The sequence below is a fragment of the Oncorhynchus keta genome, chromosome 1, assembly GCF_023373465.1.
Source record: "Oncorhynchus keta strain PuntledgeMale-10-30-2019 chromosome 1, Oket_V2, whole genome shotgun sequence".
Taxonomy (NCBI): Eukaryota; Metazoa; Chordata; class Actinopteri; order Salmoniformes; family Salmonidae; genus Oncorhynchus; species Oncorhynchus keta.
Genome location: NC_068421.1, coordinates 67,474,825 through 67,501,900, shown reverse-complemented (window position 1 = coordinate 67,501,900; position 27,076 = coordinate 67,474,825). Strand labels below are relative to the sequence as shown.

Here is a 27,076-nt window from a genome sequence, read left to right as displayed (position 1 = left end):
CATCAAGCGCTATGATGAAACTGGCTCTCATGAGGACCGCCAGAGGAAAGGAAGACCTAGAGTTACCTCTGCTGCAGAGCATAAGTTCAAATAATTGCTTCAAGGAGTTCAAGTAACAGACACATCTCAACATCAACTGTTCAGAGGAGACTGTGCGAATCAGGCCACGGTCGAATTGCTGCAAAGAAACCACTACTAAAGGACACCAATGAGAAGAAGAGACTTGTTGGGCAAAGAAACACGAGCAATGGACATTAGACCGGTGGAAATCCATCCTTTTGTTCTGATGAGTCAAAATTTGAGTTTCCAACTGCCGTGTCTTTGTGAGACACAGAGTAGGTGAACGGATGACCGACGCATGTGTGGTTCCCACGGTGATGCATGGAGGAGGAAGTGTGATGGTGCTTTGCTGGTGACACGGTCAGTGATTTACTTAGAATTCAAGGCACACATAACCAGCATGGCTACCACAGCATTCTGCAGCGATACGCCATCCCATCTGGTTTGCTCTTAGTGGGACTATCATTTGTTTTTCAACAGGACAATGACCAAACACACCTCCAGGCTGTGTAAGGGCTATTTGACCAAGAAGGAGAGTGATGGAGTGCTGCATCAGATGACCTGGCCTCCACAATCACCCGACATTACCCTAATTGAGATGGTTTGGTATGAGTTGGACTGCAGAGTGAAGGAAATGCAGCCAACGAGTGCTCAGCATATTTGGGAACTCCTTCTAGACTGTTGGAAAAGCATTCCAGGTGAAGCTGGTTGTTAGTAGCCAAGAATGTGCAAAGCTGTCATCAAGGTAAAGGGTGACTACTTTGATGAATCTCAAATATAAAATATATATAACACTTGATGTCTACACTATTATTGTACAATGTTGAAAACTGTAAAAATAAAGAAAAGCCCTGGAATGAGTGGTGTTTATAAACTTATGACTGGTACTGTATATGAAGATAAAAACACTAATACATGTTAGAATCAACTTTGGCAGTGATTACAGCTGCAAATCTTTCTGGGTAAGTCTCTAAGAGCTTCACATACCTGGACTGTACAATATTTGCACATTTGTATTTTGTACAATTCTTCAAGCTCTGTCAAGTGGGTTGTTGATCATTGCTAGACAAATATTTTCAGGTCTGGCCATGCATTTTATTTATTTTTTATTTACTCATGAACTTATTCAGGCTTGCCATAACAAATGGGTTGAATATTTAATGACTAAAGACATTTTAGCTTTAATTTTCCACACAGTATGAGGTATTGTGTGTAGGCCATTGACACAACATCTCCATTGAATCCATTTTAAATTCAGGCTGTAAATCAACAAAATGTGGAAAAAGTCAAGAGGTGTGAATACTTTCTGAAGGCACTCCATCTGTAGTGTTTGGGTGACAATTTGCAATGGTTTACCTGCTTCTTCCCCATCCTCCACCTCCTCTTCCTCCTCCTCTGTATTAGTGAGAACAGGCTCCTCCAATCCAACGTCTTGCATTAGAATTCGCTCTGTCTCTGTAGTCTGAAAAAACAAGGGTTTAATATCATTTAGTTTAAAAAAATGACAATAAAACAGTGTTTGATATAGACTTTACCTTCAATGACTCAATCTGGACAACTTGGCATCGCTGGAGCAGGTCAACAAAGAGGAATATGAGGAGAGCCTGACAAGAAAAATGAAGGGAACTACTTGTGAATTCTAGGAAAGTGCATCCTCCTCACAACAAATAAACCATTATCCTCTCTCCCAATGCCCTTAAAACCCACAATAACATCCACTGCTAGGCCAACAAATGGTCTCGGCTGATAGCGTTCTATCTGACCTGAGAATAGGTTTTATACCTACTTGAGCAATGTACAAAATAAATATCATGACACAACATCAGCACAACAATATATCACAACATATGAACACATCCTGAAATTGAGCATCCAATTGAATGAACGTTTGTAATCAAAATAAAATAACTCTCCTACCATGTGACCCACCATTTCTTTTGTATTATTGTAGGTCACATGGTACTGTAGGACAGTCAGTTAAGAACAAATTCTTATTTACAATGACGGCCTACCACAGCCAAACCCAGACAATGCTGGGCCAATTGTGCACCGCACTACGGGACTCCCAATCACAGCCGGATGTGATGCAGCCTGGATTTGAACCAGGGACTGTAGTGATGCCTCTTGCACTGAGATGCAGTCCCTTAGACCACTGCACCACTCGGGAAGACTCATATAGTACAATGGTGCTAAGCTTACACAGTATTTACATGGCCATCATGTTCCAGTTAAACAGCATCAAACTCACCTGCACAAAGAAACCAATTATAAAGGAGACCAGGAAAGGCACGAGTCCTGCATGTGCTATTGTGACAGGAAGTCCTGCAATATAATGTACATAATTTCAGTTATAAAAGTACATAGTTACAAAAGTAATCATGAACAGTCTATAATTTATCACTGAAATCATCATTTTTCATTTAGTTATATCAAATTCAGTGGAGGCTGCTGAGGGGAGGATGGCTCATAATAATGGCTGGAACAGAGTTCATGGAATGGTATCAAACACATGGAAACCATCTGTTGGATGTATTCGATACCATTCCACTGATACCTCCCCAATTAAGGTGCCACCAACCTCTTGTGATAAAATTTGATTTGAATATGATTTTATATATTTGATATCCTACAGGTCATAAACCGCTGTATGAATAATTTCGCAAAAGACAATACGTTCTGTTCATAAATAGAATATGACTCTTAGACAACCAATGACTGTATATATGGATGGACAAAGCCTTCGATCATCATTCATTCCTATGTGAGAACTCAATAGCACATTGAAGCCAAATGAAGTCAGTTAAGATGGCATCTCATGGAGACATAATATGCATAGTTTGAGCTACTCCCGGAAGTGACGTTGCAGGCTAGCTCAGTTGTGCCCCCTCTCAATGAGTAGCTCAAATTGAAGGCCACCCGGGGTACTGCAGGCTCACATTAATTATCCTACCTTCTTCTGTGTGTGATTTTCAAATAATTAGTTCGACATACATCTGGTGATTTAAAAGCAATTATTGGTACCATTATTCTCTAATAAACATTTTTTTATTTACACAAAGATAGATCACGAAATTTGACATTTTTCCATTCACTATAATTGGGATCCTGTTTTCTGCTAACAATACCTGCAGTACCGCGGTCTGCCTTGAACATCCGTGGCAACAATTACTGAGGCAGACGTTCCACCCTGAGTACAACTCACCTAAGATTCCAGTTCCCAGTATCGTTGCAATTGACATAAAATCTAGAAAAATGTGAGACAGAGAAGTTACACACGAATCCTAACTTGAGATAGCCTATATGTTCATAACTCTTTATGCAAACCTGCCATTGACATCAATACATGATTTACATGAATGTTTCAGTTGTATTTAGAGTATTTGTCCAAACTCCTTTCATATTTACTTTAACAATAGGTGGGATTGACCCAACATGACAAACTATCATGTCCAATAAGGCAAGGGGCAAAACTACAAATTGTCTACCCTAGTGTCTTGTAAATAAACAAGCAGTTATAGACTATCTATTGACATGGTGCACAAGGTTGTTCATAAATATTTCAGATCTCGGAAAATAAAGGTATATTCATTACATCTAGCAGCACCTGCTGGTGCATCCTGCCCTGGGCTATTCAATCCCCAGGTGGGCATGTGCAAACCTCAGGTTAGAAACTCATAACAGATGAGTTACAGAAATGCTTGCAGAACTTATTGTTGCAATAAATAAATAAAACTTACAAACGGATGGATATACAACATACATTTTCATGTTAGAAAAAATCCCATTCAACACTTGTGTAAATTATTTTGGGTCGTTCTTGGCCTGGCATCCTTTTCATCAAACTGTTATTACTTTTTCATCATCATCATCACATCCTGCTTAATATTCTCACATCTACAATTTGGATTCACACATATGGTCGTTTATAACTACAAATTATGTGTTATCAGTCTTTTTATGTCCTTTTACTTTCAGCTGTTGTAAGTGCGACTTAAAAATGACACTCCCTGAAAGACAAGAAGCTTGAATTACAATAAGAGCTGCATTTCCAAACCCACCATAATGGAGGTTTAATGACAATGACATTAGCTGCATTGGAATGATCTAATCTCAGTCAGTGTGTAAAATTGTGTTTCATATGTGTTTAATATTAATCTCTAAGGTTTTAGCTACAGTGACTGTAAAAATTAAAAAAACCTATGAGCTTTATGAATCGCTTTTGTTATGGTCTGTCTAGGCTAGCCTACGCATGATGAGGAGCCACGAAAACGTACTGAAATGGCCAGGAACAAGCTCTAGTGCGCATCAGCATCCAGTAGGGTTGTGCAGTGGCATGATGATTTGACAGACCAGCAGTATGTTTTTAGCGAGTGCTTTCCTACATTTACCACAACCTATTTGACTGAGCGTACAAAGTGAAGTTTGAATTAGTGAAATGGACCAGGTGCATTCATGCTATTTAATTGTCTGTCGGCGTGGGGTGAAATTATCACGGAAAAACATCCTGTCGCGGTTTTCAACATCCATTCAAATGCTGCTTTTTTTCTGATACTCACAGCACTGCAGGTAAATTAATCTCAATTTCCAGGGTTTATCCTGGTTTTTCCGCGTAATTTTGATGGACATAGTCGTGACATGGCGCTCAGAAATGGGATATGGGCTTTGAAATATTTCTTCTGCGGCGGTCGCCATCATTTCGTCGTCGTCCTCCTAGCCGTACTAAATCCACTGCACCTGGGATCAGAGCAGTGGTAAAGCGCGTGCGCGGGGGATGTTTGCTACCAAGTGCATCCGTATGTAAATAGGATACCTTTTTGTGGTATAATTGAGACATGTTGATAAGGAATACGACATTACATTTACCAAGGCGGTCTAGTGGTGTATACACTGGGTGAAAATCCTAATATTATAACATCAATTAGGTAGGCTACATAGTTTACCACTTCCAATACCATGGACAGCGACGCCATACCGGATAACCTAATATTCGGTTAACACAGGGAAACTATGCTTGGGGGAAGTTTGAGACCATTTCGGTCGTCTCTGGAGATCTTTCATTGAATTATGCTGCAAATTGTCATATAAACCTCAATTGGTTAATTCCGTTTTCATCAAATACATGAGCAGAAAGATAACCGATCATGAAGGTTACATTTAAACCTCTCTTTTATTAGACTAGGGGAGTAACTTATAGCATATTTCATATAGAATATTTACAACATACTAAAAAACGTGTAATATCATACCAAAGGAGTTATCAATAGACGCGTTGGACTTTTACCAATACCAAACCATTCATTCCCAATCATTGAGGAATTGTATAGTGTTAACAAAAATATTTCACAACTGTGATGAATGAATTCAGTTAATAATGCATAACACTAAAACTGAAACTAAACTATTTCCATGTAGATGTCAACCATTCCATGTATTCCTTCATTGGATGAACAGACTTACAGCCTACATAATAATACAACTAAGCACTTCCTCAAACTGCCATTTTCCTATAACACCCTTGATGATGGCAGTAATTTTTGGCTGTTATTTCCCCTGTCTTTAAAACTCTTTAACATATAAAATAGTGTAAAAGAACAACAAGATCATGCCAATGTAGCGTTTATTGCATATGATACCAATGACATGGGGATTCAATACATGATAGTTCCTGCTTGACCAGCCATATTAAGAGAAATTTAAAGAAACAAATCCCAAAGGAATTTCAAGTGGCCAAAACCCTGATACCTATTACTTAAGAGACTAAAGACATGATCACAATTTACAACAATATAAGACTGGGTAAACTCACAATCAAGATGCTTAGTGCAAATACATGCAATATTCATGCAAGTCAATGCAGTATTTAATGTAACACATCATGCAACACATCTAACGTGTGTAATATTATATGATTGTACAAAGCATCACATAAATAACTGTACAATTGAAGACATTTGATATAGCCTATTTGAAGCTCATGGTCCAACTAAAAGCTACTATATTTGGAGGTACAGTAGGAGCATAACAATCTGCCATTTCATACTACATACTACAGTGAATGATGGAACTACTTCCATACTTACCATGCTTCCAGATAACTCATACCAAAAGCTTGTTGCTGTTACCTTATAAAAACCTTATTTTATGTAACAAAAAAAACATTCACCTGTTCACCTTTTACAAAGGGCATTTTATATGCTACTATGCATGAACAATGTCAACTTCTTAATGATAAAATAAATTAATACAAATCCTGTAATAAAGTTATGTAATGGTCCTCCGAAGAAGTCCTCAGAAGATTATTAATTGACCAATTTGAAGGAATGAGACAATTGGCTTTTTATAATTTCTTATTATTTTCATGCCACTAAAAATGTAGTAGGCCTACTGTTGTTGAATTAATCCTAAACTAATAGGGTTTTATACAGCACACAATTCGTTTTTGGTATCGAAATCAAACAGATTCCTCTATTCAAGCAAAATAACAATGTACACATGTACTATTGACATCAGCCGAAGAACCTTTCTTAAAACATTCATGATTTTCAAATAAAGGCACGTACATAATTTAAAGCTTAGCTAATATTGTAGTCCCTGAATGAAGTGTTCCTAAATAGCCATTCCATTTTTTTTGAAAAGTTAAGTCAAGTACAATTTCTTTAACAAAATATCATTAAATCCTTATTATGAATTCCAGTGACCTTTATATCACACATTTTTAAAAACGTTATCAAAAACACAATCACTAGTGCAAATGTCTTATAATGATGACAATAATGATGATGGACAAAGGATTACTAATTGTAATGGATTACTCCTATTGGCATAGGAGGCTTTTGGAGACAGTTCCACTACCTTCAAAATCAACATTTATCCTTGAGATGGACACAACAGCATTACATAACCCTGCAATTAAGAAAATATCACTTAAACCCTCAAAAAATAAGCAAAACAAATGACGTAAATTGCAATATGCAGGTTGTCATTTATTGGTATGTTTGATGTACTGGAGGCAGCTCTGAAGGGTAGTCACTAGCTGGCACAGCCACAATGTAATAAAATCTTATTTAAAACATAACCCTAACCACACTGCTAACCTTATGCCTACCCTAGCCTTAAATTAAGACCAAAAAGTGATTTAAAAAAAACTATAATAATTTGTACGATATAATATAGACAATCTTGACTTTGCCTCAAGCCCTTGTAGTGGAAATCGCTCAGCGCTGCCTCAAAGACAAGATTCATCCCAATGAATGTCAAAGCTCATGCAAAAATAACACATGAAGTCTACCATGAACAAAGCATAACAAATAAGTTGAGTCAAATAACAGCTACTGTAATACTACACATTTCTTCATCAGTCCATCCTTACTGTATGTACAAATAGGGAAAGTGAGGTTTGTTTTGTCGACAACCACACTACTCTTGTCCGTTGGTATTGCCATTGCTTCTATATCAAAGTATTGCAGAGACTTGCCTGTTTTTAATAACATTGATCATTGGAGGACTCCAAGTAATTCACAGTTATTAGAAAAATACGGATATCACATTTCACTTTGGGTACGAGACCTTATCAAAGATGAATTATTAGTTTTCAATACATCAAAGTAGAAGAGAAAAAAACATCCAATCAAAGCACACATCTGGTAGAGAGCACTTTACTGTGCTGGTTATTGGATTCAATCATATGGTGCATGAGACACTGAAAAATAGAATCATACAAAATGCAGTTTTCAGGGACTTCAAATCAAATTTAAGCATCCTTAAAGCCAGCTTGGGTCTGCAGTCAAGACGGTAATGCGTATGACTAGTATAAGAAGTACGGTTGAGCATGTCAACTGTCAAAACAGGCCATGTCACACCACTGTCACTGTTTACCTCACCAATCATGCCTCTGTAAATATAGCTAATTTCTCACACACTTACTATAATCCAAACATGTTCTCCTCTGCTCTGTCATAGATACACATTTGCCTTGCCTGTAGAAAATCACAAGGCACAATGAGAGCAGAACAGAGGGTTGTTGTGCTTTCAGCAGAACTAAGAGCATGGAATGGTGTCATACTGTATGTTTTGTTTGAATGTTTAGACAGAGGCAGAGATTGTTCAATAGGGCATCTGAGCATAAATACATCCAGCTGGCCTTATAGTGTTTATCCACTCGTGTAAAAACATGCTGTAGTCAGTGACGCATTACTCACTTCAAAATGCATGTTTATCTATCAAGCTCTGCGTGGTTGTGAATCTCTCTGTCTTTTAGATTTAGCTCACTCCTGTGTTCCGGTGTTTCTTCACGTTCTCAGTTTATACGTGCCTGCCTGTCTGTCGTTGTTCCAGACAGCCAGACAGACATGTATAAATGAGGCATTAGGACATCTTGGATAGCCCAGCACTTTCATTGACAGCCAGAAGGATCTAGAAGAAATCAACATTGCTTATTAAACGTTTGGTAAACCTGAACACAGTAGGCGCTCAAGAAGAGTAGTGCAAGAAGGGGTCCCGGTCTCTTCATATTACTTTAGTGTGATCTCTTTGTAAAAAAAAAAAAGTGCCACACTTCATTGTGCAGAGTGAACTTAGGTATCTGAGGCACGTATGCAGATACCATTGGTCTAGGCAGTGCAGCCATACAGTGCCTCTAACCTTAGCTGATTGGATTCGTTGGGTCAATTTGTGTCATCTGGACTGTTTTCAAAGAGGTCAAGCCCACAGCGAATGAGTTTTTCAGCTGAATTGATGGCGTTTATTATCAGTGACAGAGACTTGTTTACAGCGTTGTGTTTTAGTGGATCCAGGGGGTACTTCAGTATGGAGAACTGGGGGACCTTCCCATTCAGACTGTACAACAGGTTCCTGGATCACAGGGGAACAAACAGACCACGGGTAAGTATTCACATTCACTAACTGCTGATTTTCCTGTAAAAAAAAACAACTCTTCATTAATAATACCTACTGTATAATTGCTTGACACTGTAAGAGATATTGTACATACAAAATGATCTTGTCACACCCTGTTTTCTGTCAAATATAGGTTACACAATACTGTTGGAAACACAAAACCTTCCCTGTCTATCTATCTGTTTCTCCATCTTTCACACATCCCCTTGGCACCATCTGGACACAGTAGCAAGAATCAATCTAATTTAGAATCTCAAAAATAAACAGCAGTCAGATACATTTCATGCTACAGGCCATGGTGTAGTCATTTGTAGGTAAAAAAGGAGCAGCTTTTGGATCGTTCCTCTTCATGCGTCTGAATCGCACATTGATTTCTTTGGAAGCTGGCTGCACAGACCCTAAGCAGAATAAATAAGGCAATTCTTCATATGTAAACAGGTTAGCCTGCCATCATGACCTTCAGGCTTGAGTTTATACAGTGATTAAGCTCCTCTTTTCTGTGGATGAGAAACACTTTTTAACTTTCAGGTCCCTTTGAGGCTGACTGAGGAATAATTAGAGAACCATTTTGTGTTCCCCTAAAAGGTATGGTTGAGCTTCATTCATGTGAATAAATTAGACTACCCCCCAGGGCCTAGGATAGGCTGTTGATTGAAGAGTGAACTACTGCATAGGGTCTCATGCAGAACTTGATCCATCTCTCAAGGCCACTCATGCTGCAGGCCACTCATGCTACAGTGCCAAGGACAAGCGAGTTCACTAAAGTTCATATAGTTTCTGAAATTTCAACATGATGTTGTAGTAATAAAAATGTGAACATCAATTGGTTCTCACTTTACATACATGCACCCACATACACGTACATAATATGTTAGCCTTCAATACTATTTCTTGCCCTTGAGCAGGTGCTTACTTTTATACTGTAGGACAAAGCAGTTTTGAATTGTAAAGGCATTCTTGTTGTCAGAAAGGCTGCATGGTGAAATCCCTCCTAGTGTAAGGATATCTAATATTGATCTCAAGTCCCTTGTAACCCTGCATACTTTTTAAATGGAGAAAGAATTCTCCTGCAAAACAGAACAAACTAGGTTTAACTACACTAGTCTGTTCCCCCGGTGTCAGTCACAGAACATCAATTCCTTGCTGACAGCATGAAGACGTTTGTTTTAGCCACTCTCTCAAGCCTTACAGAGTGCTTTTTAATGCCATCCATCTCCTCTGTCTCAGCCTGGTCAAATAATTCACAGCTGTCTCCAATGCCTCACAGTGCTTTGGGGGATACCAGATTGACAGTACAGTATTGTATGTATCAGTATCCGTTTCCTAGTAATCATAATTTAATAATAAGTCAGTCTGAACCGTTATCAAATCTTTGATTGCATTTCCCAGGAATTGGTTATTTACGAAACCTGAGGTGAGGAAGTTCAGCTCATCCTTTTCACTATGAGCTTCCTGGCATGCTGTTTCTGTTTCCTCCCCTCTAACTATTAGGAACAGCTACATTTCTCAGCTGCTGTTTCTGTTTCCTCTCCTCTAACTATTAGGAACAGCTACGTTTCTCAGCTGCTGTTTCTGTTTCCTCTCCTCTAACTATTAGGAACAGCTACGTTTCTCAGCTGCTGTTTCTGTTTCCTCTCCTCTAACTATTAGGAACAGCTACGTTTCTCAGCTGCTGTTTCTGTTTCCTCTCCTCTAACTATTAGGAACAGCTACGTTTCTCAGCTGCTGTTTCTGTTTCCTCTCCTCTAACTATTAGGAACAGCTACGTTTCTCAGCCTCTGTTTCTGTTTCCTCTCCTCTAACTATTAGGAACAGCTACGTTTCTCAGCTGCTGTTTCTGTTTCCTCTCCTCTAACTATTAGGAACAGCTACGTTTCTCAGCTGCTGTTTCTGTTTCCTCTCCTCTAACTATTAGGAACAGCTACGTTTCTCAGCTGCTGTTTCTGTTTCCTCTCCTCTAACTATTAGGAACAGCTACGTTTCTCAGCTGCTGTTTCTGTTTCCTCTCCTCTAACTATTAGGAACAGCTACATTTCTCAGCTGCTGTTTCTGTTTCCTCTCCTCTAACTATTAGGAACAGCTACGTTTCTCAGCTACGTTTCTCAGCCTGTTTCTGTTTCCTCCCCTCTAACTATTAGGAACAGCTACGTTTCTCAGCTGCTGTTTCTGTTTCCTCTCCTCTAACTATTAGGAACAGCTACGTTTCTCAGCTGCTGTTTCTGTTTCCTCTCCTCTACGTTTCTCAGCTGCAGTTTCTGTTTCCTCTCCTCTAACTATTAGGAACAGCTACGTTTCTCAGCTGCTGTTTCTGTTTCCTCTGTTTCCTTCTCCTCTAACTATTAGGAACAGCTACGTTTCTCCTCTCCTCTAACTATTAGGAACAGCTATGTTTCTCAGCTGCTGTTTCTGTTTCCTCCCCTCTAGCTGCTGTTTCTGTTTCCTCTCCTCTAACTATTAGGAACAGCTACGTTTCTCAGCTGCTGTTTCTGTTTCCTCTCCTCTAACTATTAGGAACAGCTACATTTCTCAGCTGCTGTTTCTGTTTCCTGTCCTCTAACTATTAGGAACAGCTACGTTTCTCAGCTACGTTTCTCAGCTGCTGTTTCTGTTTCCTCCCCTCTAACTATTAGGAACAGCTACGTTTCTCAGCTGCTGTTTCTGTTTCCTCTCCTCTAACTATTAGGAACAGCTACGTTTCTCAGCTGCTGTTTCTGTTTCCTCTCCTCTAACTATTAGGAACAGCTACATTTCTCAGCTGCTGTTTCTGTTTCAACTATTAGGAACTACATTTCTCAGCTGCTGTTTCTGTTTCCTCCCCTCTAACTATTAGGAACAGCTACGTTTCTCAGCTGCTGTTTCTGTTTCCTCTCCTCTAACTATTAGGAACAGCTACATTTCTCAGCTGCTGTTTCTGTTTCCTCTCCTCTAACTATTAGGAACAGCTACGTTTCTCAGCTACGTTTCTCAGCCTGTTTCTGTTTCCTCCCCTCTAACTATTAGGAACAGCTACGTTTCTCAGCTGCTGTTTCTGTTTCCTCTCCTCTAACTATTAGGAACAGCTACGTTTCTCAGCTGCAGTTTCTGTTTCCTCTCCTCTAACTATTAGGAACAGCTACGTTTCTCAGCTGCTGTTTCTGTTTCCTCTCCTCTAACTATTAGGAACAGCTACGTTTCTCAGCTGCTGTTTCTGTTTCCTCTCCTCTAACTATTAGGAACAGCTACGTTTCTCAGCTGCTGTTTCTGTTTCCTCCCCCTCTAACTATTAGGAACAGCTACGTTTCTCAGCTGCTGTTTCTGTTTCCTCTCCTCTAACTATTAGGAACAGCTACGTTTCTCAGCTGCTGTTTCTGTTTCCTCCCCTCTAACTATTAGGAACAGCTACGTTTCTCAGCCTCTGTTTCTGTTTCCTCTCCTCTAACTATTAGGAACAGCTACGTTTCTCAGCTGCTGTTTCTGTTTCCTCTCCTCTAACTATTAGGAACAGCTACGTTTCTCAGCTGCTGTTTCTGTTTCCTCTCCTCTAACTATTAGGAACAGCTACGTTTCTCAGCTGCTGTTTCTGTTTCCTCTCCTCTAACTATTAGGAACAGCTACGTTTCTCAGCCTCTGTTTCTGTTTCCTCTCCTCTAACTATTAGGAACAGCTATGTTTCTCAGCTGCTGTTTCTGTTTCCTCTCCTCTAACTATTAGAAACAGCTACGTTTCTCAGCCTCTGTTTCTGTTTCCTCTCCTCTAACTATTAGGAACAGCTACGTTTCTCAGCTGCTGTTTCTGTTTCCTCTCCTCTAACTATTAGGAACAGCTACGTTTCTCAGCTACGTTTCTCAGCCTCTGTTTCTGTTTCCTCCCCTCTAACTATTAGGAACAGCTACGTTTCTCAGCTGCTGTTTCTGTTTCCTCTCCTCTAACTATTAGGAACAGCTACGTTTCTCAGCTGCTGTTTCTGTTTCCTCCCCTCTAACTATTAGGAACAGCTACGTTTCTCAGCTGCTGTTTCTGTTTCCTCCCCTCTAACTATTAGGAACAGCTACGTTTCTCAGCTGCAGTTTCTGTTTCCTCTCCTCTAACTATTAGGAACAGCTACGTTTCTCAGCTGCTGTTTCTGTTTCCTCTCCTCTAACTATTAGGAACAGCTACGTTTCTCAGCTGCTGTTTCTGTTTCCTCCCCTCTAACTATTAGGAACAGCTACGTTTCTCAGCTACGTTTCTCAGCCTCTGTTTCTGTTTCCTCTCCTCTAACTATTAGGAACAGCTACGTTTCTCAGCTACGTTTCTCAGCCTCTGTTTCTGTTTCCTCTCCTCTAACTATTAGGAACAGCTACGTTTCTCAGCTACGTTTCTCAGCCTCTGTTTCTGTTTCCTCTCCTCTAACTATTAGGAACAGCTACGTTTCTCAGCCTCTGTTTCTGTTTCCTCTCCTCTAACTATTAGGAACATCTATGTTTCTCAGCTACGTTTCTCTCAGACAAAGGGCATTAATTCCCATTAGAGGTCTGGGTAATACATGTACACACAGCACAGTGGGGAAACAGAGGGGCCAGTCAGTTGGGACTAATTCCCAGCAGTAACAGGGAGTGTGCTCAGAGTGCGGTAATGACTAGATATTGGCTTGTAAGGGCCCAGAGCACCTGATCTATTTCATACACCTTGATCTAATTTAAAGTCACATCACACCAGGATATGCTGATTACCATCTGATTACAATCACATGTCACTTTGACAACTGCAGTTTCTCGTATGGTATACCCGTTATCTGTACGAAGTAATTAAACAACAACAAGACGATTGGTGGGAGTCAGACAGGTTCAACACTCACAGGAAAAAAGTATTGCAATTCCTATGGTCAGCACAGGGAATTGGGAATATGTATACTATATATCTATCTATGTATGTTGATTAGTCACCTCTTGTTATAGCTCTGTGTCATGTAGCATCTCACCTGACCTATCATCCTCATGCAAATTACAGTAATGCCATGAACATTCGAATGCATCTGAAATCTTTCCCTCCACACACACCATGACCGACCTATCAGCACAATAGCTCCCCTATCTACTCTACTGTATATGCTCCACCAATATAAATGTACTCCTGTTTTATTTATCTGTTATTTTACCAGGTAAGTTGACTGAGAACACATTCTCATTTACAGCAACGACATGGGGAATAGTTACTGGGGAAAGGAGGGGGATGAATGAGCCAATTGTAAACTGGGGATTATTAGGTGATCATGATGGTTTGATGGCCAGATTGGGAATTTAGCCAGGACACCAGGGTTAACACCCCTACTCTTCTGGGATCTTTAATGACCTCAGAGAGTCAGGACACCCGTTTAACGTCCCATCTGAAAGACAGCACCCAACACAGGGCAGTGTCCCCAATCACTGCCCTGGGGCATTGGGGTATTTTTTAGACCAGAGGAAAGAGTGCCTCCTACTGGCCCTCCAACACCACTTCCAGAAGCATCTGGTCTCCCATCCAGGGACTGACCAGGACCAACCCTGCTTAACTTCAGAAGCAAGACAGCAGTGGTATGCAGGGTGGTATGCTACTGTGCAAGGCTCACGTCAAACCCAGCATCACCAAGTCTTCCAGCCCCGTCTCCAGCTCTAGAGGCAGTAGGATGGGAGTCATTATACTGCCTTTTGTAGGATTAGACTGATCTAAAGCTAGTAAAACCACAGTGGTTAGCTCAGTTAATTACATTCAGACAAAACAAAGAAATAGACAAATGTAGATTGTGGCATGTACTGTAGATTTCTGAGAAAAGGATACTTCGTTATTATGGAGCCAATTAAACAGCAATGTTTCTTGAGGATTATTGAACAGTTGAATTCAATTTTTGTGCTTTGGTTCTAATGGCAGCTTAGTACAATTAGATGTGCATTCAAATTATAACAACAAACATTACATTACACTACAACTGTGCTGGCTCTCAGGGAGGCAGACCCATTCATGGAAAACTAGCTAGCTAAAGGTAATTATAGAGATTCACAGTGATGTACAGTCGGTAATGTTCCTCGCTGGTCTTCATTCAATAAGAAACAATGGTGCACACTCTAATCACACTCAATAGATGGGCTCCAGGTGGATTGAAAAGTGACTTCATAAAAAGTGTAAAATGTATAGTTCCCATGGTCACCATTATTGACTTAATTGACTAATCACAATTAATAGATCATGTTTAATGAATGCCACAAGGCATTTGAGAGCTTTGTAATTAGCTAGCATATTGTGCCCAGATGTTCAAAGCAGCTCACACCCTTACCTTCACAAAATGTCCTCAGGTAATAGAGTGATGGTATGCTAGCCTAGCACATACAGTACAATCTGATCCACCTACCTGTAGACACCTGGAGGGGGCTGGGGGACCATGAAGCTCTTCTCCAGGTCCCGGAGCACGTCGTTCAGCATGCGGACATGGGAGGGGTCCCTCTCCTTGGGGTCATTGGCTGGACGCATGGTCTCAGACTGGAGGAAGGCTGAGCTCTCTCTGAGGGAAGCAGCTGCTGCCAGCAGTCTGGGGGTCCTCAGGGGATCATCTATAGTACATCAACACAGACACAGGGATTGGCTGTTACGGGTAAAAGGTGGAGGTGGACAATGTTTGGTTGGCTAAAATCTAAGAAACCTCTCTGACACTACTGCAACTACCTTCAATATCCTTATCCCTAGCCCAATCTCACCACTCAATTACAACAAAGTAAAACTAGTTCAGAACTATTTTCGATTCATCTCACTCTGCGCTTGCCACAAACCAGATATGGGTCTGTTAGTCAGAGTCTTACAACAGCCAGAACCAATTGGACATTAAGGCAACGTCACTGCTTAGAGTCGACATATCAGTAGAACATTCAATTATTCAGTAGTAATTAAAGATTCATTAAAAAGCCCCCCCTGCCATGTATGTAGGGATACTCTAATTGACAGTGTCGCGAATTACAACTTATTCAGAGAATGATATGCTCATTAGAAAATAAAAACAAAGCGACACATTTACATGTGTCATTATGAATAAATTACATTTTGATTAATTATGTGACCATATTTATAGTGTTACATAATGACCGTCAGGTTAGATTGCACTGCTCACCATTTATGAGTTACATTCATACTATATGAACAGCATGACATGGCTGCTTCTTAGGCATTAAATTATAGACCTCCAAAAATGCACTGTCCTCAGCTGTCACCTGTACAGACATGTTTCTCTTGCTCTGTTTTTAAATCAGGTCAACAACATTTGTGGATGGCTGAAAAAAATGATGTGCCGATTATTGTCCCTTACACAGAAACATATTTGTTATAAAAACGTTGGCCTCAATATTTCTGTAACACATGAAATATCAGGTTAACATTTGTTGTTTCAACACTATATGCATGAATCCTCGTCACGCACTAGAGAGAAAAACATGGGAATTATCAATGTCACAACATGTCTAAATAGCGTTTGCTAATAAGCTAGTCGCCACATCAAACGTTTTCCGTTCCATTATGCCGAAGTGAAAATAACCTTGACTGTGGCCGGGTGCTGCATGCTTATATGTGGCTCCATTAAAGCCTGCTTTTTCTCCATTTCACTTCTCTTTGGTGTTTGTTAGATGAGAGCAAGGCTGGGGCATGGCATTGAGTGGGAGAGTCACAGGAGAATATGTACACCATGCAACTACTCAGGGAATAAAGGAGAGAAAAGACCGGATAAAAATATCCAAAGAAAGCTGTTCCCTTCTACAAATGTAAATGTCTTTCTCCCTACTGAGGGAATAGGAGTTATGAAATATGTGGGAGGATTGCTGTAATCTATCACACATTCTGACATGGAGGGACGTGGAGGGACGATTTTGTTGGCATAGACCCTGCTGAGATTTGATGGAGAGAACTTAACACAACTCAGGAAGCCACCTTTAAAAATGTTTGGCACGCACGCACGCATACACACACACACACACGTGCATTGAAGGTTTCAATTAGCCATGCCTGTTTGATCTCAGACAATCCATTACTCGTCCTCATGAATAGTGCAATTTTATGTGGTGTCTGAAAATCCATTTACTGTTCCAATCCCAAAACAGCATGAGGCTGGGCTAAAATCCAGGGATCAACCCAGAAACCTCAAATTATTTATTTACCTCTCTCCCATCTCCCTTCTTTATTTTTAACCACAAAGATAAAAGCATTCTATATTTAATTCAACCTGTTTTTCGACCGGGCTTCTAAAGGCATTAGTTCCTTGACCCTGCGACCGGAGAGACCACGGCCAGGTAATCATTCCATCTCAATCACAGAGCCGCCTCGTTTGTGGACATTAGTCTTGGATAAAGAAGTGGAACCGCAGTGCTTACCACAATGAGGCATCATGAGTAAGTTATACATATCAGTGTTTCACAGTCTAAGCAGCTGTCTGCAATGCAGAGTGAATTGCGAGATAGAAACCTCATTTGTGGTTTAAATGCTTGCTGGCCATGATGAGAACCCACTGTATCAACAGATTCTCTACAGTACCACGGCTGTATGAGCACCAAAAAATGTTAACTCAGTGTAAAATGGTACCTTCAAGCAAATACAGAATGACAAAAATATGGAAAAGGAAGTGTTATACTTTTTGTGTGAAATTATTACAATAACGTTAACTACATTAATGTAATCAAATATTTGAAACCAAATGATACAGCCTTTCTAATCATACACGGTGCACCACCTGTGTGTAATTCAGTAGACAGTGACTATGCAGAGAAATGGGAATATGGTTGAGCTGATATATAACTACTATGACACAGTTTTATGGACACTGAGCCAGAAGAGACAAGATTATGTGGTGATTATGCACCTCACCTGTCCTACGCTCGCTCTGTCTGCATGAATATTTAACATTACAACCAAATTACACCTCTGATGCACAAGGTCAGGATGAGGGTGGGATGTCCCATTTATCAGTTGCCTCTACAAGTCCATAAGAGGTGACAGTAAAGTAAACCAACGAGGTCTGTAAGTCTGCATTATCATTAATTGCTTTTAAAGTATAGGCTATATCCAATTCTAACTTCCTTTAAAAATACATGGAGCCTTTGGGAGGGAGGGAGGGAGGGAGTGAAAACCCAAGCTCTTGGATTGTTTGTTGAAGTAGTGGTGAGATGAAATACCACTTCCTGGCTTTGTCACATGTTCATTCTCATCCTGTGTGACATAACAGAACTCAGGTCTGAGACGAAAGAGGCAGTCGAGTCCAAGGCTGGCGAAAAGAAAGATGACCCGGCCAGGATTTACATTTTTACAAATGCAAAAATCAAGGTCACTTGGCATTGGACTCATGAGGCGTGATAGAGGCGATCGATATGTCCACCTAAACAGATGATCTGCCTCTAAATCATTCTTATGGGAGAGAGAGGGAGGAGAGAGAGAAGGAGAGAGCGAAGGAGGGAGAGGAGGAGAGGGGGACCTGCTGTGGCCTGGTGCTGGCTGGCTGGCTGGGTGGGTGGACAGCAGATATGAGTTATGTCACTGCATAGACCCACGTGGCTCAGCAAACAACCAGAGCACCAATAGATGCTTCATTCACTTCACTCCAATGTGGTTATTGCACAATAGTTACATTGTTCATTGTTGTTTTGTCATGCATGTTTGATTCAGTCGAAGATAATAACATAGTAGTACAAATTCAATGATGGCTGAAAAAGTCCTTCATTCATGCAATATCATGAAACGCCAAAGGATAGAATAAACAAGATTGTGTCTTACCTTTGAGTTTATCCTGGACATCCAGGGCGATATCAAGAGGATAGAATGGAAGTACTGGATCATTGACGAGTCGAAGAATGACCTCTGCTGTCATCTAGATAAACAGCAGAACACAGTTTAAAGCCTGTAGTACCGAACACAGTTAAATGTGTTACAAATTACTTCTTGAGTGAATCCCATGGTGAATACTACTCATAAAATAATAAAGTATGTTGTTGTTGTATTTGTGGTTGTTGTTGTTGTTGTTGTTTTCCTCCCTGCAAGAAACAGTGTGCTCATCAATGCACTGAACCAGAACTGTTAGTTCAATAATATCCTTTACCAGCTTTAGACTGCCATTGCCAATCTACTCATTGATTTGGTTTCACTCTCAGTTGGTAGCTTTCTAAGCCCTCTGCATTGGATGCAACAAGGCAACACATTGTTCCATATCTTGCTCCATATCTAGACAGAATACAATACTCGCACGGCTGACCTCCACCCTACCTAATCAACCTTTACTGAGCAACGCAAATCCCACAGAGTATTACATAGACTGATATCAGAGGTGCACTCAGTCAGTCAGTCAGTATTCTGCATGTCGTCCATTGGTCGACCCAGTCCAGCAGAATGCAGGGAATGAGAAAAGGTCACTTATCAGCAGTGTTTCTTCCACCTGACCTACTCTGGCCTTAGCAGAGAAAAGCAATTGGCCCACTTCTTTGTGAGGAGTCTGTTAGACGCTGACCCCAGTTAGTGTGCTCAGTGACATAGACACCACCTATGATGGGTGCTGAGGGTTACTGTTTCCCCCGGCCAGCCCCAAGGGTCACCCAGGCTGGGGACAGCCAGGCCACTGACCCCCTCTCTATGGGTGGTCCATAGACCCAGGCTGGACACCACAGACCTCTGTCTTCAGTCCACGTTACTAGGGATAACTAGAGGCTGGACACACTCCCCACTCTGGGCTGGACCTCTGGAACCATGACTGTGGGGCATAGAAGATTGGAAGCTGTAGCTAAACACAATGTGTTTACATTTGAGCTACTAGACTATTGTTGAACGATTGTTGTAAAGAAAATCTCAAATGACACTTGTATTTTACTACTGTATGCTACCCAGGTTGGTGTTTTAACATTCTAGTCGAGTATTCCTATTTTATAGCACTTTTCTGGTGTTTATTAAATTACCTACAGTGTAAGTTCTGTAGGCTGCTGGGAAATCAATCACAGAGGGAAAAGATTAGACCATTGATTTGAGTCAAGTGAGAAATAAGTATACATCAAGCCTGTTTAATGTTCCAGACAGAAAAGACCACTGATTTGTCATTTATGGCCTTGTTTTTGGATCCTCGCTCTACGGATGGCAGAACAAAAGCATACAACATAAAGAAGGGAAAAGAAAGGTGAAGGAACAAAATATGACACTGTGAAGGTCCTGGAAGATAGCAGACCAAACCAGCTGGTTACAAGTCCAGTCCTTTCCACCACACTTTCAGAAAAGTGAAATACACTAGTGCGTGACTTCATTATTCTTCCACATTAATATTTTGGGGTAGGTTAGTGATTATACAGTATTTGAAAACAGAGAATTTGACATTCTTTCCCAATATAACAAAACAGCCTAACTTATTAATTGGAATGCTAACATCAGTGATGCAGGCAGTCTGGAATAATATTTTATAGGCTTAGCATCCAATGATCCCATATTGGCCCCAAAATATCGTTACTAAATATGAATGTCAATGACAGACCAGTTGAATGCTCTAAATTTCCTTCATAAAATGTAGATATAGGTTGAAATCCCAATTATGTCCACTTCGTTTGACCTAACTTTATTATTGTATTTGCACCAGGTTAACACTGCGGCCCGTCCTTTCCACTCTCCTGCCTCCCTCTGAGTCTCCCCTCCAGCGCTGAGTGAGATTGCTTACCTGCCCCTGAGAAGCTGTCAGTTTGTCTGTACTGGGGGTTTTAAATCCTGCCTGCCTTTCTCTCCGGGACATGGCCAGGCACTGCAGGGCTTTGTGGGGGAATATATTTGTGTACATTACAGAGTAGGAGAAAGAGGTGGAGGAGGAGAGCAGGCAGAGGGAGGAAGCACACTGTGGTTATTGACAGCAGAGGGCTCCCTAGGAGAAGCTTGCAGAGGACCATGCTAATTCACAGCAGAGGAGACAGGACCAATAAAGCTCAGAGCTCAGCTACGTACTGTTGAGGACGTTTGTCTCTAGTGCTGTGTTAACCCATTTCAGGGGTCAACCCACACATCACGGTCAGACAGATGAGTACTACTGCGTGTGTCGTCTTATTTAAAATCAGTCACTGCTGACCGCAAACAATGTTTGTACTGATCAGTGTCAGCTGAGAGAATAGGTTGTAATTCCTGACTCATTGGCCAAAGGGCTTGATAGAGCTTAACTGGTGACTGAAATCCAGTGCATTCTCTGAATAAAACATTAAAACTGAATGATGTAACACTGCATACTGGCACATAATTATAACACATGAGCATGTATAAAATACCAGTTTCTTTGGCTGGTAAAATACCCGTTTCTTTGACTCACCACCATACACAAAGACACACCTCCCTTCCCTTGTTTCTCAGCCCAGCCAATACCTCGACATCCTCACTGGAGATCCATTCCACACATTTCTGTGCACTCCACAAACACTCAGAGACATTTACAATAGCAATGCCTCATTATTTTCAGGTACAAAAACTTGTTTGATTTTTAGCCACTCGTCTCTTAGATGGTTGGGCTATTACACAAGAGACATTAACCTTTGAAACCACTGATGAGGAGCATCATGGTATTTTATTTTGTTGCTTGTTTGCGCCGGTTTTTAATTGAAAACTATTTCATCTATATGTAAGCATATAGTGTGCAGCACTCAACCGTGTTTATGAGTACACACGACTGATGAAACATTCTATATATTTTTTTATGTTTAGTGTAAGACTAGAATGTATTTAACCATATAATTGACTTCCAGCTCAAGAACGGCATTGTCATAAACAGTGACAGTAAAATAAGTCCAACTAAGAAATGAAACAATCTAAGCCACAGGTTTCAACCACAGTATAAGAGGTGGCCAGCCTCACACAATGACTAATTTTATGACAATAATCGAAGCCTATTCACTTATTTTACATGACATTAAATTGACAACAACAACAGAAGTTGAAGGCATCCCCATGCTGTATCAATAAAGTACAGTATCTAAGCAACTGAACCATTAGTACACGAGTTGATTGGGTGAACGATGCTCACACAGTGCATATAACCTCAGTGGGCTAACACAGTCTTTAGGGACTCGATACCTACATTCGAGTAAGGATGCTAAATCAGTTCCACAATGAAGGATCTCAGATTGAGAATATCTTCACACAGCTTCATCATGTTGATGGCTGAACAGATGGTAGATACTAGTAATGTACAGTTTCCATCAGTTAGGTCTAGAGCCCAGAACAGCGTGAGGGCAACATTTCTGCAGGGAAATGCACAGACATATTTAAGCAACAGTCAAACATTTGATTGGGAAAATAACTGATGTCCTCTGCAAATTCCTTTAGCCATAATTAAATTGAATGAAATGATAGGATAACATGAAGAGGGAGTCGGTCAATGCCAGAAGACTGTTCAGGCAAATTCACTAAATACTGGCATATCTGAAAGTAAATGACCTTTACTTCGACCAATAGCACCAATAGAGTGACATATGCTTTTAAGCAAACAATTCCAGTACCACTATAGCATTTTTCACATCATGTTCTACAGTCCCCAAGACAACTTCATCATTAGTCTGGTCATGCGCTGGGATACAAACTGGGTGAGCCAGTGATTGTGCCTGGCTAGTGCTTTTTATTTGCCAGAGCCCTGTTAGATCACTCAATGGAACTTATTGGTTGGTCCTTAAAATAAGGGCTACCAGAAACAACACTTAATTAATTAACGGTTTGTGGACCATTGCAGATCCTTGTCTATGCATGCAATATTTCCAGCAAGATTGATTCTATGTCTGGCAGCCTTCTGCTCCCTTCATTAAGATAGCAGATGGCACAGGGTTTGTTAAGGGTTAAATAATAAAGAAGACAGATTGGGGGTTGTTTCTGAGAGCTGATTTGCAGAGTGTTTGTCAGTGCGTATGCTGTGTATGCTAAGAAGTTCTGCTAAGAAGTTCTGAATACAAGAGCAGGCCTACCTGGACCTGTGCAATCGAAGTGTAGAGATTATTTCAAATAACTAATTTTCCCCCCTTTTTTTAATGCACAAGACCTAACAAAGTTCATATATAAAAGAAAAACAACTTCGCACAACTTCACAATTTATTAATAATGAGCTAAATCCGTCCCTAACACCCAACATGACAGCATCATAGCTAATTAATTTCCCATATCCAACTACAACTAATATCCATTGTTATGACTCCTAAATGACATCTATACAGTTCCAGGATAGCATTATGAAGGCACTGTGACAGATGGTTTAAGTAAAGTCTATCCAATTATCTACAAATGTTTTTTCCATTTTTACAAAATTCTCCAAAACAGGACAGAGTCTCAGAGCAGATATAATAGCAGTAAGAATGAATATGCATGATTCGAGCATCTGCTAAAGACTGTGAAGGGCATGCAGGCTTTAAAATGCAAAGAAAACTTGGAGTTGGGTTTAAGCCAGGACCATAATCCAAGTCTCTTTTCTTCTTCCCACTACAGAGGAAAGGTTGCTATTAAAAGGATCAAATGCACTTTGTGGTTCCCAGCACCATATGGTCGCCCAGCATCTCAAAGTGTGTTGCTAGCACGACAATGACGCCTATGCTAATGGATCTCTGTAAATGCTGGGCCCAAACTAGTGTATGGACTAATACCTTTAAACCTACAGGGAAGTGGATGAAGAACTGAAGAACGTTGGCAGCTTTTGATGAGATCCTTTCTGTGCATAAGGCTAAACAGCATTTGGGGAGCAATGACTGTACACATCAAACAGAGGAGTATGTGAGTGTTAAAGTAGTGAGGTGGATAATTGGCGTGTGCATGTATGTATCTCCTTAAGGGAAGAGCCTGCATAACACTGCTCCTGTCATTTACAATCATGAGGCATCAAGAGAGAAGGAGGAGCCGTGATGACAGAACTCTTTAATAAACATAGCTGACAGATCCCTGAGAGGAGTGGCATGACCCAATCTCACATATCATTTCCTAAAAACACAATAAAATGGCACCTCTTTGCCCACTGCCAATCATCCGTGCCACTTTCCAAATTCACTCATCCACCCACCACATCACACCACAGCTCCAAGAGACAATTATGATGGATGAGCCAATCAGGATAGGCCAGGGTTTGATGTGCTAGGTTCTTTCTCACCCAATCAACAATTCCATTCTCCTTTGTTATGAGAGTCGGTTGGACTAACATGGATGGTTGTAGCCAGCAGCCATGTTTTAATTTCCTCAGATAGTGTACTATTGATTACGTGGTAATAACCATATATATTTGATTTTGTTCATCTTGTGCATGTGATGCGATGTCTAAGGTCTGGACATCTTGAAGATTTCTGATAAAGAAAACAGAAAATTGCATAGAGAAAAGAAGGAAGAAAACATCACAAAGCGGCACTAACAAAGAGGAAGTTCCATTGATAAAAGCAATGAGCTGTTTATACAGTATGTATTCATCCAATAGTGTGCATGGACACGATTGAGAGGAGTTGCGTTGTGTTTAGCTAATTATTAATCACTGATGGTTTTTTGAAGACATTGCATGCCTGAGAGCCGAATGCATCGCAACGGGCTCAATCTGGGAGCACAGACACTGCTTCCCCCTCAGGAGCAAAGGCAGAGGGTGAACTCATGATGAGGATTTAGGTCTGCATATATTTTTAACAATTTCAATTTAAGTGCCATTTTGCCTAATAATAAATGCAGTTTAGGGTCTCTTAATTGGCTTTTGTGGGACGTCTAAAAACACTGCAGGGTCCATCGCTGAAGTGACTAATACAGTGGATCAGAGAAACGAGAAGCATTTCAAGTGTGAGAAAATAGAGATGACATTTGCTTGAATCAAAGAAACCCAGTCCCAATTCTAAAGACTAATTAACATGAATAAAAAAGAAAGCTTTGCTTATGCATTATGACATAAACAATACACAGCCTTAGTTCTCATTTGATGAACAATTATTCACATAATAACAGAACTGTAGGTAGAAAGTATATATATCCTTGTATTGAGGTATGCACACCAGCATATCAAACAAGAACAGTCCTAACAAAAACGACTTTGGGAATTGGTGAAGAAATTTGAAGCTCAAAAATGTTCCAGGATAACTCCCTTACGTGTCATCTTGTCTTGATTTTTTGGCTTTCAATGTGAGGATATGAAGAGGCCTCAGTAGAGCAGAGAGCAATGGGATGTTTAATCAGGAACTGTGATGGATGAACAGCGAGGCCAGGTTGGGCTGCCCAGGGAACTGCCGCTGCACTCTGCTGAGAGAGAGATGTCTGGGCAGCACTGGATCTGCTGACAAATTACACTCCTCCATTACAATGCACGTCAAATGGGCTTGTGTCAGCTCTCATACAATGAGTCTGCCAGTTGTGTTAGCCAGGTGATAAAGGAGCGTGTCGGCGAGACTGCCATCAAAACAGAGAGTAAAACCCCCGTGTGTCAGGGAAAATGACTCCTTGACATCTCGTCATGTTATATATTAGGGTGCAATAAACTCCCCCATTTAGGCTCCGGCTTGAGCGGTAGAGTGAAGAGAATTCACCACAGTCTCCAGCTATCTGGAATCTTTTAAACTCCTGTTTCTTTTCTTAAAGAGGTAAGCCAGGCAAATAGTCTGATATTCTCCATGGTTTCTCCTTTGCCTACTTTTTACCCTATATCTCCTGTAGCCTACATGAGTGGACAAAGGCTGTGATATTAATCAAGCCCAGCCGGTTCAGACAGGAAACGCCACGTATTAATTTAACCATTTATTAGATAAGATCACAATACATTCCAATACATTAGTCTTTGCGTCAGGCTCTGCTCCTTCTGGGTATCTCACTGCCAGAGCGTGCATCATGTTAAGATGAAAATAATTACAGGAAGTGAGCAAGGTACGCTGTACCAATTCCCCTGCAGGAAGGAAACCAAACCAAACAATATTGAGCAAGAAACAGCAGTAGAGGCAGCAGAACATGTGTGTGTAAAACTGATCAGCTTAAAAAGACCGCCATATTAAAGCTGCAATATGTAACTTTTTGTGACAACTTGACAAAATTCACATAGAAATGGGAGCTATAGATCTGTCATTCTCATTCAAAGCAAGTCTAAGAAACTCTAGATCTGAGAAACTCTAGATCTGTTCTATGTGTGCTATGCTTCCTGTTTTTTTGTTTCGTTTTTGCGTCTTTTACTTTCAGTTTTGTACTCCAGCTTCAAACAGATGAAAATACTATATTTTTGGTTATGGAAAAGATATTTCACAGCAGTTTAGATGGTACAATGATTCTCTACACCATACTTGTTTGTTTTTGTCACATAACTAAAATTAGTCAGAGTTCACAGAATTAATCTCCATTTTTAAGGACAGAACTGCATATTCAGCTCCATTTTGAAAGTGGGTATGCTTTAGTAGACATACTGTATGTAAAAATGGATTCCACATAAACAGAGTTCTGTTCATGGTCTTATTAAACCTAGTCAAATAGAAAAATCTGACAATTTTCAGAAACAACAAAACAATTGCAAATCTAATGCAAAACAAATCTAAATGGGACTATTTCATACTCACGTTTGACTGTACAGCATATTCACAAAGAAATCAGGCCCAATATTTCCCTTGACTACTTGTGGAGGAAAAAGCTGAATACGGTCAAATATCAAATTCACAAGTGAAGCTTTTGTGATTTCTCCTTCCTAGTCTAATGAACATCTTGGAGAGTTACACATGGCAGCACTGACAAAGAAACCAATAAATGACAATTAGGAGAGTAAGTCTGACAGAGCACCCCTGACGCATATTAATAGTCACTTTATATTAGTGAGAGAGACTGACTTCATCCTCTACTGCACCTGTCTGGCTAAAATGGAGCTCAAATAAAGTGAGAATGTGCATGTGATTTCCTAACATGAAAAACAAAGCTGCACTAATAGGGCAGAAGCCAGGGAAATGAATATTGTAGCCGTGACAGGCTGCTAGTCACATAGATCGTCTTACTTGCTACTTAACCTTCCCCTGCTAAAGCCTTAAACCATATTTTTTTGCTATGTATTAACCTGCTGGAAGCAGCCTCTATGGTATGAGAGAGAGAAGTTATGGCAGGACATTCAAGTGTGAATTTCTTATCTCTACCAAGACACAACAAACAGTTTATCCTGACAACTGGAGCTATCCACACATGAGATAAGGTTTGA

The 27,076-nt window shown here is 40.4% G+C and overlaps 2 protein-coding genes across 3 annotated transcripts in view; both read right to left on the bottom strand.

Annotated features, from left to right (window-relative positions):
• The window catches only part of si:ch211-51h4.2 (uncharacterized), a 105,772-nt gene extending 100,984 nt beyond the window's left edge, over nucleotides 1-4,788 (bottom strand). The window contains exons 1-5 of the mRNA XM_052458413.1: nucleotides 4,617-4,788; nucleotides 3,263-3,304; nucleotides 2,309-2,382; nucleotides 1,596-1,664; nucleotides 1,417-1,522 (exon numbers count right to left, since the gene is read on the bottom strand). Coding sequence (XP_052314373.1) covers nucleotides 1,417-1,522; nucleotides 1,596-1,664; nucleotides 2,309-2,382; nucleotides 3,263-3,304; nucleotides 4,617-4,755 — 430 coding nt within the window. The 5' untranslated portion in view covers nucleotides 4,756-4,788. The remainder of the gene's footprint in view (nucleotides 1-1,416; nucleotides 1,523-1,595; nucleotides 1,665-2,308; nucleotides 2,383-3,262; nucleotides 3,305-4,616) is intronic.
• Nucleotides 4,789-5,660: 872 nt separating this feature from the next.
• The window catches only part of LOC118391465 (inactive N-acetylated-alpha-linked acidic dipeptidase-like protein 2), a 274,308-nt gene continuing 252,892 nt past the window's right edge, over nucleotides 5,661-27,076 (bottom strand). For both annotated transcript variants that reach the window (XM_035782903.2, XM_035782893.2), the window contains 3 exons: nucleotides 18,691-18,784; nucleotides 15,299-15,497; nucleotides 5,661-8,910 (listed from right to left, as the gene is read on the bottom strand). In XM_035782903.2, coding sequence (XP_035638796.1) covers nucleotides 8,724-8,910; nucleotides 15,299-15,497; nucleotides 18,691-18,784 — 480 coding nt within the window. In that variant the 3' untranslated portion in view covers nucleotides 5,661-8,723. The remainder of the gene's footprint in view (nucleotides 8,911-15,298; nucleotides 15,498-18,690; nucleotides 18,785-27,076) is intronic.